At 40.3% G+C, this 15663-nt stretch overlaps 1 protein-coding gene across 1 annotated transcript in view; it reads left to right on the top strand.

Annotated features, from left to right (window-relative positions):
* Positions 1-966: 966 nt before the first annotated feature.
* The window catches only part of LOC109216039, a 27315-nt gene continuing 12618 nt past the window's right edge, over positions 967-15663 (top strand). Inside the window, exon 1 of the mRNA XM_019380169.1 lies at positions 967-1078. Coding sequence (XP_019235714.1) covers positions 967-1078 — 112 coding nt within the window. The remainder of the gene's footprint in view (positions 1079-15663) is intronic.

The following is a 15663-nucleotide window of genomic DNA, read 5'->3' as shown; positions in this document are numbered from 1 at the left end:
TCCGGGGGTATCACGGTGATCCGTCGCACGTGTTGGATTTCAGTTCAGTCCAGTTGGACAAGGATCTATCTTATGTTGAGGAGCCAGTGGCGATATTGGACAGGCAGGTTCAGGCAGGTTCGAAAGCTGAGGTCAAAGAACATTGCATCAGTGAAGGTTCAGCGGCGGGGTCAGCCGGTCAAGGAGGCCACTTGGGAGACCGAGCAGGATATGCGCAACCGTTACCCTCATCTTTTCACTACTTCAGGTATGTCTTTATGCTCGTTCGAGGATGAACGAATGTTTTAAGAGGGGGAAGATATAACGACCCGGCCGGTCGTTATAAGAATTAACGCCCCAATCCCCTATTAACTGCATTCCCCATGTTTGTTTCTACTATTGTGAGTTGCCGGGAGGATTTGATTGGAGTTTCGGAGAGTTTTGGGACACTTAGTCCCTAAATGAGAGCTTAAGCTTTAGAATTTGGACCGTAGTCGGAGCAGTGTGAAGACGGTCTCAGAATGGAATTCTGTTGGTTCCGTTAGCTCCGTCGGGTGATTTCGGGCTTAGGGGCGTGTTCAGATTGTGTTTTGGATGTCCGTAGCTTAATTAGGCTTGAAATGCCGAAAGTCAGATTTTTGAAATTTCCGGTTGGATAGTGAGATTTTGATATCAGGGTCGGAATGGAATTCCGAAAATTGGAGTAGGTTCGTAGTGTCATTTGTGACGTGTGTGCAAAATTTCAGGTCATTCGGAGTTGAATTGATAGGTTACGACATCATTTGTGGAATTTTAAAGTTCCTAAGCTCTTAAGCTTGAATCTGAAGTTGATTTGGTGTTTTGGTGTTGTTTTGAGTGATTCGAAGGCTCGACTAAGTTCTAATGATGTTGTGGGAGGTGTTGGTATGTTTGGGTTAAGGTCCCGAGGGCCTCGAGTGTGTTTCTGGTGAGTTTTGAGCGAGTCCGGGCATTTCCGGAACTCAGGCAATGGTTCTGGAGCTTATATTTACTGCTGGGGTAGAAGTTTTACCGCTAGGGGCGGTGGTTTTACCGCTGGGGCGGAAAATGGTCTGCGGTCGCGGTCATGAAGAATCCGCAGGTTTGCTAGTCCGACTTCGGAAGCCTATATCTTTTGATCTACGAATTTTGCGATAATTCAAAACCAAAGTTGTAGCCCTTCGTGTCTAGTTTCCAGAAAGGTAAAGAAATTATGATTTGGACATCTGTAGAGAAAGTTATAGCCAAAATACTAAAGCCTGTCACTGTAGTTAACATTTTCCGCTGCAGCGGTGGATTTACCGCGGTCAGTGGTGCTCCACCGTGGTCAGCGGTGAGGGAATCCGGAAGGCGCATTATAAATACTAGATTTGGGGCTTTATTTTATATTTTGACCTAGAAAGCTCGGGCTTTGGCGATTTTCGAGGGATTTTCAAGAAAACCATCGGGGTAAGTGATTCTAACTCAATTTTGGCTAAAATACATGATTCTAACATTGGATTCATCATTTCAGTAGAGATTTGGGATGAAAATTTGGGAAAAATTGTGGAACCTCATCAAATGAATTTTTGGGATTTGAAAGCCGATTCGGAGTCAGAATCGAGTGAAACTAGTATGGGTAGTCTCGTAATTGAATAGGTTATCGGATTTTGAGACTTTGGTCGGATTACGAGATGTGGGCCCGGGGGGCTTTTTGGGCGATTTTCCTAATTTCGCGTGTTAGCTTCAAATTTATTAGCTGAATTAGTTACTTGAAGTTATGTTTACATTATGCAATTCCTTTGAATAGATTTGGGCCATTTGGAGTCGGACACTCGTGGCAAGAACGTGGTATTGAGTTGATTGAGCTGGTTCGAGGTAAGTGGCTTGTCTAACCTTGTATGGGGGAACTCCCCTTAGGATTTGGTACTCTGATATTTGAAATACCTTGTACGTGAGGTGACGAGCGTGTACTTGTGCTGATTGTTGAAAATTCTGTTTTTCATTTAAGTATCTATAATTTCGTATTTTTTTTCACTGATTAAACTACTTGAACTTAGGAAAGCATGACTAAATGACTAAATTGCCCACTTGCTCAAACTGCCTTATCTGAACTCTGTGCAGCATGCTAGGTTAGAATTACCTGTCTATTTTGATATTAAATTGAAATGAGTTGATTATTCTTGTATTGTTGCTGCGTGTTTACATTGGGACTACGGGCGGTCCTAGTAGATCCCCCTTATCTGTTTATTTGGGACTACGGATGTGGTATTCCGGTAGATCCCCCTTGTCTATTTATTTGGGACTACGAATGTTGTATTCCGGTAGATCCCCCTGCACAGTTATATGGAACTACGGGATTGCACACGGTAGATTCCCCCTGTACTGGGTATTTACATTTGGGGACTACAGATCGGGATTCTGGTAGATTCCCGACGCACTATGAGTTGGACTACGACACCCGGGAGATCCACTGGACATTTACATTTGGGGACTACAGGACGGTATCCTGGTAGATCCCCGGTTGCTGGATATTTACATTTGGGGGCTATAGAACGATATCCTGGTAGATATCCGATTGTTATCTGTATGTTAAGTTGTATACCTTCTGTGATTATTTGCCTTGGTTGTGGTTGTTGTTTCTCACATTATCTGTATTTCTTTACTACTGCTTATCTCCTTATATATTATTGCATATGACCGGTAGGGCCCTGACCTTCCCCGTTACTACTCGATCGAGTTTAGTCTTGGCACTTACTGGGTACCTCTGTGATGTGCTCATGCCCTTTCCTGCACATGTTTTTGCATGTGCAGATCTAGGTACTTCCACTCAGTCTTATCACCCTTGAGGCGAGGCACTTTCTATAGAGACTTCGAGGTATATCTTCCGCGTCCGCAGACCGCGGAGTCCCTTTCCATTCTCTGTAGTAGTATAGCCCTTCTTTATCTCGTTTTTGTTAGACATTTCTGGAGTTAGAGCATTTTATGTACTCTTAGCTTGTGATTCATGGGGTTCCGGATTATGGGAGTGTTAGGTTGAAATTTTTGGATTGTTATATGCCGGGTGGCATCTTAAATACTATTATACTTTGTTATCTCGGTCTTTATTAGTTTCTTTTCCTTAATTATTTCTTTTCCGCATTTGTTAGGCTTACCTAGTCGTAGAGACTAGGTGCCGCCATGACTGTTCAAGGAGGGCGAACTTGGGTCGTGACATGGACGATTTACATATCCTATTGCAAAAGATTGTGTGACCTATTGCAACAGTTTACACTATCTATTAAATTATATTTTGTACCCTATTGCAAATGAAACAACTTAATTAACTGTGATATATACACACACACCTCGCTGTACATTATGAATTTTAATACACCAAAATTTATATAAGTCACATAATAAATTACTCATAAACTTTTACAATCCAAAATAATTGTCAAACAAACTAGTAACTAATATCCATCAAAGCAAAATGTTCAAACCCATCCAAGTGCATACGCATAGTTAACAATTCAAGAGTTAGCATAAAATATTCTTAAAACATCTAAAATTTCAGCAATAACCCAAAAATCTTCTTAAGTAGGATCTAGATCATCAATGTCTCCGTCTTCTCTTTCACCATTTTCTCCATCTACAAAAAAGATAAATCAAGTTATTACCTTCAAGTGCTAGTTGACAATTCATGCAAGCATGAACGAAAAAGCAAGCAATTCAATTAAACTTCGGTTAAATATGGGAAAATCATTGTCACGACCCAAATCGGAGGGCCGCGACGGGCACCCGGTGCCTTACCCAATCGAGTACCAACATAACGTATCTTTCTTACCATACCATCATGGGTAAATGGGTTGGAAGGGCTTTCATGATATAACCAAAATAAAACATAAGGGAATACTTGACATATGACGACCCAACATGTAATACAAACTTATACATGTGACATACGGACCTATAAGACCAAAATGATCACTCGTACACTGAACATAAGTCGACAAGACCATACAATCTTTCATATACATGACCTTTGTCTACAAGCCTCTAAGAGTACATACACAACATAAAGGCTGGGATAGGGCCTCGCCATACCAATCAATACTTGTACAAATCATACTGACCAAATAGGCAACTCCGGAGCAAGTGGAGTGAACCAACACCTTCTGCTGAGCTGATAGCCTACTAGGAGAATGGTCAACCTGTCTCTCGGGACCTGCGGGCATGAAACGCAGCGTCCCCAGGCAAAAAGGATGTTAGTACGAATAAAGTACTGAGTATGTAAGGCAGGAAGCATAAATAAGAACAGTAATGTAAAGTGAGATAGAGGAGATACAACCTGTAGCATCTGAGCGCCTCCGAGGGCTACTGACATGAAATTCATGATACATATATATACATAAACTTTTAAAAACATACGCCTCTGTGGGCATCATCATCATCATCATATCATACCCGGCCTCAAAGAGGACTCGGTAAAATCGTACCCGGCCACGTGGAGCTCGGTAAACCCAATTGATCAGTGGTTTCACAATAGGCCCGGTCGACTATAGCACGGCTCGGTAGAGTAAAATAGATACTATGTATAATACATGTTAGACTCATGGAATCACGTTCTAAACCTTTCAGAGTAACTTAAGGTCATTGCACCTTCGATTAACATTATGGACATCCATACCCTCAATATGAACCTCAGTAGGATTCAAGGATCATGCACACTTGCTTAGAATAACTTTATAAGGAAAGAACAACATGGGCAACCTTAGTTCCTAGGAGTAGATCCGTTATGAATAGTGTATCGTTTATGTTCATGTCACTTTAGATCATACAAAAAGAAAGAAGTAAGTGCCTTAACATACCTTAACTCCGTTGAGTCCTTAATGCCTTCTAATCAATTCTTCAAACAACTCAACTTAATCTACCACAACATAATAAGATTCAAAATCATTGTTGAGTAAAGGCTAAGTCTGCAACTTAAACTAGTAGCTTGTTTACGTAAATTTTGGCAGCATCTCCCCTATAACAAGGCCCTTCTCCAATACCGTATACCAAAAACAGCAAGAACACAACAATAACAACATGTATGCATCATGTTCTAACCTTACTTCCATCAGAATATACCACAAAATAGCCCACACACCCTAATCACTTCATACAGAAAACGACAACCAAAGTAGTGTCCAACAACCTAAAAAATGTAACGACGAACGACCAGCCAACCACCCTGCCATTATATGGTTTTTCTCTACACTCATTCTCCTCCCAAACTCCATATAAACAGTAGCAAAATAGACAACCCAACAGCAACACGAAACAGCCCACAAAACAGTCCCACAAGTTCAACAACTCAAAACTGATTTTTCGGTTTACTAAAACATGTTTCGACTTATCTTTTCTTTCAAATTGAGCAACACAACCAACAATACATAACTAAGCCTCTTATCCTATAAACCAGCCATCAATTCAACTTAAAAATAAGTTCACAACCAGCTAATAGTGATGCAACAACAAACAACATACCACTCATTCAAAACTCGCTAGGTCTAGTCTTTACGATCGAGTTACAACTCGTACAAGCATAGATAATGGAAGGAGAAGCATAAACTTACCTTGGGCTGAGTAGAAACACGAAACCTAGTCCTTCTCTATCAAAAATCAGTCCCCCAATGCAGCTACATGAAGGAGAAAGAGAAACTAGAGAGCTGTCCGGGGTTTTCGGCACTAGAATCACATCGTAACATCCGAAATAACATAGGGTTTGTGTGGGATTTTTGGGGAGGAGTTGCAGGGGTTCACTCTGGTTTTAATGGTCTGAAATATGAGTGAGATAAATGAGTTAATTATCCTTTAAAAGTCCCCTCTTGACCGACTTAATTGAGGCCTCTCCTTTTGGCAAGTAGGCGATGCACCTACTTGTCACCTACCAGCCTGCGCAGTCTCGCAAAATACGAATATCTCTCTACTCCGACTTTGTATAGACAAACGGTTTAATGCATTAGAAACTATACTCATATATCTTCAATTTTGTAGGTAGATCATCCCCTAATTCCAAGTATATTGGGAGAAAAGCTCTGTTGCATTTGACTTAAGTTTCAACACATTTATGAATGGAACTTGTGATGACCTTTTCCAACTTTTGTTACACAACTCGCTTGACTTCAAAACATAATACACAACTATCATATGACTAAAATAACTCATAACATAATCTCCTTATAATATTAATCACCCTAGTTGCACCCCAAAAGCACATGTTATAACATTCCAACTGGTCGACTTTCGACAAAACTGATTTTCTTCAATTCGTTTAGCTTTTAAGCCTTCAAACCCTCTTGGTACTTGGTATTCATGATCATAAATATTTGTAACATTCACGTTAACATGATTAACTAACTTGAAAAACTTTTCAAAGATTATTTCATTTATGAGCTTATCACTTGACTTACGACGTACTCTTACATACGAAAACGTGGGGTATAACATTCATAATGGCCTTTCCAGTTCCATCATAATTGGAAAGAGTAAAAACAAAATTCACAGCAGAGAATTTTCTCACGGAAGTGACAGTAAGTTGAGAGGGGACCAGAGAATTACTAGAGCAAGATAACAACAGAACAAGGTTCAGTCACAATAGCAAAAGTATCTTGCTTTCAAGATCAGTTAAATTGTGACAATAACAACATTTAATTAAGATAGCAAAAGTATTCTTCTAAAGGTTACTCCTCATGTGTGGAAGAGCATATTAAAGGTTAATTAATTCTCTGTTTGGTTACCCAGAAAATAATGCCATTGTAAAGAAAGCCCCTTTATTTGTTAAGTACTGTATTTTTAATTTGTGCAATAAATTTAATCACGCTCAATTACTTGTATTTTCTGTGATTGTTTTTCAAAATCCAGCGGTTCTCCTTTAACTAAATTTTTTATGTGAGTTTTTGCATTTGCACTATAAGGTAAAAGTGTGAGTTTTTAAGCTGCAGGTGTCTCGCATGTAACAAAACAGTAGTGTTAATTGTTTCCGTGTAAAAAAACAGTAGTGTCTCATGACGATAATATTAGGCTTTGTGTCATCCCTGATGAAGAGGAGATTAGGAAGGCAGTTTACGATCTAAATCCGAATAGTTCTCCAAGACCAGATGGATTTGGAGGGTCTTTCTACCAAAGTTGTTGGGATATCATCAAGCCAGAATTGATAGAGTTTATCCAGCAATTTTTTGGTGGAGCAGAATTTAGTGTTGATACTCAATTTTTCCCTATATATTTTCAATATGCAAAATACTTTCAAAATAGCATATGTATGCATATATAAGTGTGTCCAAATGTTTTATCATTTTTCCTTATTTTCTTAAAGATTTTTAAACTAATTTATTCCCCTATTTTATTCATAAAAACCCCAATAATATTTCCAAAATTGTCATTTTTGGTGATTCATTTATTGGATTCTCATATTTATACAAAAATATGGCTCGGATATTTTTTGCATATTTTTACAAATTTATTTAGTATTTTTAAAGCTAAATTGCATATAATTGCAATATAGCCTCTTTTAGGTTTAATTGCATTCATATCTATAAAAAAAATCGAGTCCAGTATTTTTAATTTGATAGTTATGTACTATAAATTATTTTAGCACCTTTAATTTATTTATAGAAATTATTTTATTATTTTTTATAAATCAAAATAGGAAAATTGGCTATTTAAATGTTAGCCCCATTTTATTTCGATTATAGCCCAAATTGAACCCCAATTTGAATCCCAAATACCCTGACCTAATTCCCATTCAAATCGACCCACAACCCATTTAAATGACCCACCCGGACTCCCATTTAATCCCAGCAGTTGATCGTTTAGATCAACGACTCCCATTAATCCTTTCCTAATTAAACCCAAAGACCCCCAAACTCTTTTCATTCTTCATAATCCGCCGCCTCTGGAACCCCTCCTCTCCAAAAATTCTCTCTACAACCCCATCAAACCCTAGCCGGGGCCACCCTAATCCGCCATAATCCATGGCCTTCCAAGGTCATCGGAGACCTGTATCATCCTCCCATGGTTTCTACGTGTTCGTTTCTGTGGTCTCATGACCAGATCCTGAAGGGGTTTTGTCCAGTCTTTGCTCGATGACTGTTCTCCGGTTGTCTCTGACCTTTCTCCGGCCATCCATGACTATTCGAGTCAGACTTTTGACTCTCCTGTTTAGATCGATGGTTTTCAAGGCCTTTCTCATCGTTTGGGGTTCTTCTGAAACCCTAATCTCTAAGGTTCTTCTGATTTCTTTCAGATCTGCTTCAGATCTATGTTTGCTTTGAATTTCTAAGCATTTTTCTCGAAGTTTCTTTTAAAACTCTGCTTTCAAAACTCTTCATCTTTTTCGATTAGGGTTTTCTTGTTAAGTTATTTCGAAACGTTTCTCTGATTTTCTGGACATATTTTGCTATGTTTGCTTATATCGTTCTTCTACCTGAGTTTGCGTGTTAAAAGCCCTAATTTCTTTTGACTATTTATTAGACGAATGCTTGTTTGTTTGAGTTTCGTCTGATTCGCTTGTTTATCCTTTTTTAAAACTCTACTATTGTTGAAAACCCTATGGCTTTGGGTCTGAAACCGTTCGTTCAAGTACATGACTCGATTTGAAGTTCTTTATTTCGAAATCTCTTATTCCTTTGTGTGATTCTTCTGATTCTGGATTTCTATCTTCTCTAAAACTCGATTATGCTCGAACCCTAAATTTTCAAAGGGGGTTTCCTTCACCTGCTACTGTGAGATCTTCGCATGCTTTGATATTCTATATTTCTTCGCTACTGATTCAATGTGACCCGACCTACATGACTATCATGCTTCGAATGTTTGCTGCCTGCTAACTTTGTGCTATTATTTCATGCTGTTTCTTTTTGCCAATAGTTTGGCCTCGCATGTCTAGCGTTTGTGCACTCTATTTATGTGCTGAGTTTCCTTCTTTGATTGACCTTCAATTTTTTGACTGATTTCAAACTTTTCCTTTGTGAAATTTTGATTTCACTCGCCTGTCAAGGTTAATTCATTTCTTTTCCTATCTTGCCTTACTAAATTCTTTCCAAAATTAGTGTATTTCTGTACATAGACTCGATTGCTTACTTAATGTTTTACTAATTCTTTTATGGCAACTATCAACCTGCTCATAAATTGATTTCTTTCCTTATTTTGAACCTGTCACTACCCGTTAAGCAAGCGATCCCTTAATAAAAGGCAATCACTTGTATAATTGATTCTGAATTGTGATTGTTTCCATGTTTGTAGCTTATTACTTCTCTTTTACTCGTTTTCAGAAAGCTATAAATACCCTATACTTCTTTCTTTAAAAAAAATGAACAAGGCATAAAACACTTGAGTTCAGTCACACACACCACTAAATCTCTCTCTTTTCTCTGTTACTACTTGCATTGCTGCCTTACCTAACCGGCTGAAAGCCAAGGCTAGGCTGTGGAAAACGTGCTTATTTTTTTCTCTGCATCTGCAGTTTACTGGTATGTTCTAATTAAGCTTCTACACCAACAACAACATGCTTATTTACTATGTCTCGCATCTTTGTTTGTCTGCTGTTTGTATTTAACCTAGTACCATTATTAAGCATGCTGTAACTTCCTCTTTTTCTGTTAATGTATCATGACTTGTGGATCCTAAACCCCTAACCCAATGTGTTTAATACTTGTGGTTAGTTTGGGGCACGACAACATTGGACATTGCTGTGCATGACCCAAACCTGATCCCCTGGGATCATAACCTCCATGTTTCCTCTAGATGTTGTGTATTCTGATTGGTTTACAGGCACGTCATCACTTCCCATTGTTGTGCATGCCCAAAGCTAACCCGTGCCTAAGTACATGGGCTCCTTGCAATGGATTCCCAACCCCTGGCCCCTTTGTATGGAGTCATTAATTCTGTGAAATGCTAATGGCTGTCTCCCTATCACCCTTTCCCCTCTCCTTTATTCCCTTAGTTTTTTTTTAAAAAAAAACTCTGTTCCTGCACTTTCACTATCTTCATAGAACTTAAGGTCTGCCCCCTTTATGTGAGCCTTGCCTTGGGACCCATGAGCACCTTCTGAACTTGGACACATAAGGGCTGGCATTTCCACACCGCACTCATCTCTATTCTGGTTATGTAACTTGGGTGTGAGCACTGCCCGGGGTCCTCTTGAGACCCTTAGGGAACTTTGACACATTCAAGTCTGAGAAAGGCTTTGGATCAATGGCATTTGAGGTGGTTTATTCCATAACTCAGAGAGGAAGACAAGAATCAGGCTTCCTCTAGTTGTAACCTTTCTTTGTACTTTTCTGATGTAATTCATTACTGGGTCTGTAATAATTTCTGTAATAAACACTGGGGTTGGCTAGTGAAAAGGGTTGGGAATTATGCATGCTTGAGGGTAGAAATCATGTCTATAGGATCTGTTGTTTTAGATAATGCATGTTTAATTCTGCATTTTAGATACCATATTATTAGGATCTAAATGGTTAAAATCAGATATCATTAAAAATCAGTACCCCTTCGTAGAAATCATGCCTATAAGAACTAAAAAATGGCCACAATAAAAATCATGTCTATAGGATCTGTTGTTTTAGATTATGCATGTTTAATTCTGCATTTTAGATACCATGTTATTAGGATCTAAATGGTTAAAATAAGATCAGTATCCCTTCGTAGAAATCATGCCTATAGGGATTCCCAAAGTAAGTAAAAAAAATCAAGTTCGTTTCTATTCATATTCAATGTTAGATATCATGTCTATAGGGTTTGAAATCAGCAATAGTAGATACCATCGACTGCAGAATCTGAAACTAGTCTGTTTTAAAATCAGCTTATTCTGAATCAGTTTTAAATAATCTAATTTCCTTATTTAACGAGGTCTAGCAACCATACCTATAGGGTCTCAAACCATTCGTTTAAAAGTTGTTCTGCTTTGCCACACTTCTAAAATCAGTATGTAGACACTATATTCCTAAAAGCTCACCCAAACACTTAGGCAAGCCTTAGGGTAATAACAATGAAATTGAATCCGCCTTTTAAAATTGCTATAACCAGCAGGCAGGCCTGATTCGGACTTCTTATCTGAGTTATGTATTAAGCTGGTCTGCTTCAACAGTTGAACTCCCTTCGTCTTTAGTATCTTTAATCAGACCTTAAATGTATGTGCAAGTCATGCTATTTATGTGTTTGTTTGAGGAGGTATCCATGAGCCTTTACTTGTTTACATGTTTTCCTTAACATGCAGTATTATTTGTTTTGTATGTCGCATTAGATTTTTACCTTTTGAAAACGAAATCAGCCTAATATCCCTCCCCTTTAGGAATAGTAGTCCTAAATTCCTCCGGGACCGATAGGAATGGTACGGGTAATAGCATGCAATAGCGATCGAGACCAATCTGCGCTTTAATACCTTAACGGGATGGGAAGGATAGATATGGATATGATGACCGGTGCGCTAATACCACATGTAGCCCCTCTTTCGAGGAGTGATTACCGGGTATTGCATTGATGTGATCCATATTTTTAATAAACCTAGGACCCCCTTTCCCTTTATTTGCAAACTTCTTTTAAAACATTCTTTTAATTGTTCTGTCCCTTATGTGTTTAAATCCCCCCTAATATTTGAGCCCATACTTGTCTATTTGCTAAAATTGCATAAATTCACAATCAACTGTCTGGCCGGGAACCACACTAGTGGATCCTGGGGGGTGCCTAACACCTTCCCCTTAGGATAATTGTAAGCCCTTACCCTATCTCTGGTTATTCAAACAAAACTTAGAATTGAACCCTATTGGTGTCCTAATGCACCTTAAATCATTAGGTGGCGATTCTTCAAATGCAAAACCCAGTTCCCAAAAGGAACGAGTTGTCCCATACCAAATGTCATAAACCCGATTTCGCGAGGAAAAGGGGGCACGACAGCATGGCGACTCCGCTGGGGATATTCAGGCGTTTACCATTTCAGATTGTTATTGTGAATTTGTACCCTCCCTTATGTGCAATTACTTGTTTAATTCCTCTAAGCATTCAATTTCCTTTTCAATTGCAAAACTGGCTTGTCTTCTTTGTTTCTTTCCTTTACTACTGCTTTAAATAATGAAACTGTTGTATATATTGCTTTCTTAACGTGCAAATACGTGTCAACATGCTTTTAATTATTGCATAATCATGCTCAACATCATATTCCACTCGTGCCAAACAAATCCCATTGCAACGCTTATAATGAGTGGTTGCGCTCTTCCCATATTATCACCCCCTAAATCCTAAAACCCCATAGAAACCTTACTCTATTTAAACTATGCATGCATCATGGTCAAACCTAACCGAGTCAGTTATGTTGTCCGCATAATGACTCTTTAAGATAGCCTTGTCCAAAGTCCATTGGGTTTCCCTAAACCCAAATGGGCACTACCACGTCTGTGCATTTGTTTGGAGAACTAAATGCTTCATGCTAATTATTGGTATTAAATAGCCGAGTCTGGTGGGGGTAAGGGCCTAACCTTATTTGTCTTGCAGAAATATGAGGCACGAAGTCCCTAGATTCGGCATGGTCACCAGCATCCACCCGAAACTGCTAAGCTGGTGGAAAGATCTTCACTCTAGTGATCAAACTCTTGTCCGAAAATATTTGGAAAACCTACCTTCTCTCTTGGAAATACAACCCAACAACAAGACCATAGAAGCTTCTACTTTGTTCTGGGATTGTGAGAAGGCTGTATTCCGCTTCGGAGACATTGAAATGACACCCTTGCTAGAGGAGATAGGAGGTTGGCCAGTATAGTGTGGGAAACTCCGAGTTTGTTGATGCCTGAGAACCGCAAGGGCAGGGGCTTCCTCAAAATGATGGGTCTGAAGAAGAATCCAGAACTGAGATGCCTAAAATAATCCTATATCCCCTTTGACTATTTGTATGAGAGGTACGGTCACAACAAATCCTACCGTACCTATCCTAATGAGTTTGCCATCACATCATTAGGGCATATTCAGAAGGGTCTTTGTATTCATGTTTTATTTCCTGGGGTTGATCATGTTTCCAATGAAGAAAGAAAGAATCCACACCAGACTGGCTATGGTAACTAAGACCTTAACGGATGGAATTGGCGGGCAACCATTCAGCATTGTGCCCATGATCATTGCAGAAATATACCGAGCCCTAGAGAAGTGTCAACAGGGAGCCAAACACTTCGAAGGCTGCAATTTGCTACTTCAACTTTGGCTCATGGAGCATCTCCAAAAGGGTGAATACCGACAAGAGATTCAGCGAAGGGACTGGGATGATCATATCGCTTTCCATCATCCGAAGCGAATGAATTACATGCCCAATATGTTCGCCCAACCGGAGAATGCTAGAGAATGGGTCGAGCTCTTTGAGAATCTGACTGAGGACCAAGTACAATGGATGTTCGAGTGGTTTCCGACCGAGGAGTTCATCGCCCGATCTAGAGATGCACCTTTCCTGACATTGATCGGTCTGAGAGGAACATACCCTTACGTCCCTCTCCAGGTTATGAGGCAAGCTGGTAGGAAGCAGGTTGTACCCAGGCTCGACAAGATGAGTCACTTCAGGGCTGACTTCCAGGATGATAGCCCTTACAAGTGCCAAGCTCAGCATATGTGGCACTGCAAGATCGTCATGGGGAGGGATAGCATCGAACCAGATAGATACCACGCTGGTTGTGCTCCCTACTATTCAGGCTGGTTGGAGGATAATCATGATGGTCTGGGACAGCCTGGGTTTGTTCGAGGTCACAGGATCATAGATGAAAAGGCCGAGGCACAGTTCAAATACAACCAACTGCGCAAGAGGATCCGGGAGTGCGAAAGCAAGCACCGTGAGATACAAGAAGCCAATCAGAAGTTAATTGAGGAGTGGAAGGATATGGCTGTCAGTGCCAACAAGCGACTGGGATACTTGGAGCAAGGCATAGTGGAGTTGGAAAGAAAGTTTCTCAAAAGGGTCGAAGACTGTCAGAATGCTGAAGGAAACGAAGGCAGACATCTAGCCAGGGCTTACCTATTGCTGGGACTTCGCGAGATGGGGAAGCTGTTCGACGGAGCCAAGGATGCCGAATCTGGGGAAGGTCCTTCACGGACCAAGTAGATAGGAGTTTATCCTTTCGCTTTATAAAATGTAATAAGGCCAATGGCCATTAGTGACTTTTATCTCCTGTTGTTTAGTGTCAATCTGGGATTCGTCTTATTTTCTATCAATAAAATGAGGCATTTAGCATTCTGAGCTCTCCAAATTAATTTGTCGCTAGTCCTACCTCGGGCACAAAGGGGTCCCCAAATTAGGACGCGATTTACATTCTCGCACTATGTGCAACGCTTTTTATAAACCTCACTAACTTGTTACCTTTTTGTTTTACTTTTTGTTTTATTATTCCCTTCCCCGAAGGTCCGAAATCTGGAAAATCTATCATTTTCCCTCACCACTCCAGATATCAATTTCCCAAATGCTCAGAACCCTACACCTCCACAAAATATCCCAAAGCAACAGAACCAACCCACTCCTCACCACCACTGCAACACCTGCCATACCTCAAACAATACCCCGTTACTCATCCCAGAACTCCAAAACTCCACAAATGACCACTTCCACACCTACCATAATACCCCCATCTACGTGGAGACTATGCCACACTCCACCCAACCAATCTCAGGCACACCCGAGTATGATGATAAAGAATTGCTCATAAGGAACCTACTTGAAGAACTTAAGAAATTGACTAGCCGGATTCAAGGCGTTGAAGGAAGCAAGGGAATTGAGGGGCTGAACTATGAAGATCTTTGCATACAGCCCGATGTCGAACTGCCAGAGGGGTACAAACCTCTGAAGTTCGAAATGTTTGATGGTATAGGAGATCCAAGGGTCCATTTGAGNCAACATGGAGAATGCGCCAGATCTGTTCTATATTCAGAATCTAAAGAAAAAGCCCACAGAAACATTTCACGAGTATGCTACTCGCTGGAGGTCTGAAGCTGCTAAGGTCAGACCTGCCTTAGAGGAGGAACAAATGAACAAATTCTTTGTCGGGCTCAAGACCCATAGTATTATGAAAGGCTGATGATGATTGAGAGCCACAAATTTTCTGACATTATCAAGCTGGGTGAAAGGATCGAAGAGGGCATCAAAAACGGTATGGTTACAAACTTCGAGGCCTTGCAAGCTACAAATAAGGCCTTACAGTCTGGGGGTATGTCCAAGAAACGGGACATAGGAGCCGTGATGGTTGCACAAAGAACCAAATCTCCCATCAAATACCAAACCTACCCAATGCCTCCACTCACATATCAGCCCGCAACGAACTACCAAGCACCCTCACTCTCTTACCAAACTCCACCATCAAATTATCAATCACCTCCACCTCCCACATATCAGCCTACCTCGCCCAGATATTCCCAACCCGCACAGGTATACCAAGCTTACAATGCCCAACCATCTCATTACCAATCACCCCCCACACGCCAAAACTTTCCTAGGCCCTGACCTAACTTTGATCAGAGGCCCCCAAAACAATACACAACCATTACCGAACCCATTGATCAGCTATATGAGAGACTCAAAACCGCCGGTTATGTCACCCCCATCCCTGCTTCAACCCCTGAGAACCCTTCTCAGTGGGTTAACCCAAACAAATCCTGTGTATACCATTCCGGCATGAAGGGACACACCATCGACGAATGTCGTTCTTTGAAGGACAAGATCCAGGC

Source organism: Nicotiana attenuata, unplaced genomic scaffold (assembly GCF_001879085.1).
Source record: "Nicotiana attenuata strain UT unplaced genomic scaffold, NIATTr2, whole genome shotgun sequence".
NCBI lineage: Eukaryota > Viridiplantae > Streptophyta > Magnoliopsida > Solanales > Solanaceae > Nicotiana > Nicotiana attenuata.
The sequence above is the reverse complement of the archived record's forward strand: the minus strand, read 5'-3'. Positions and strand labels throughout refer to the sequence as shown.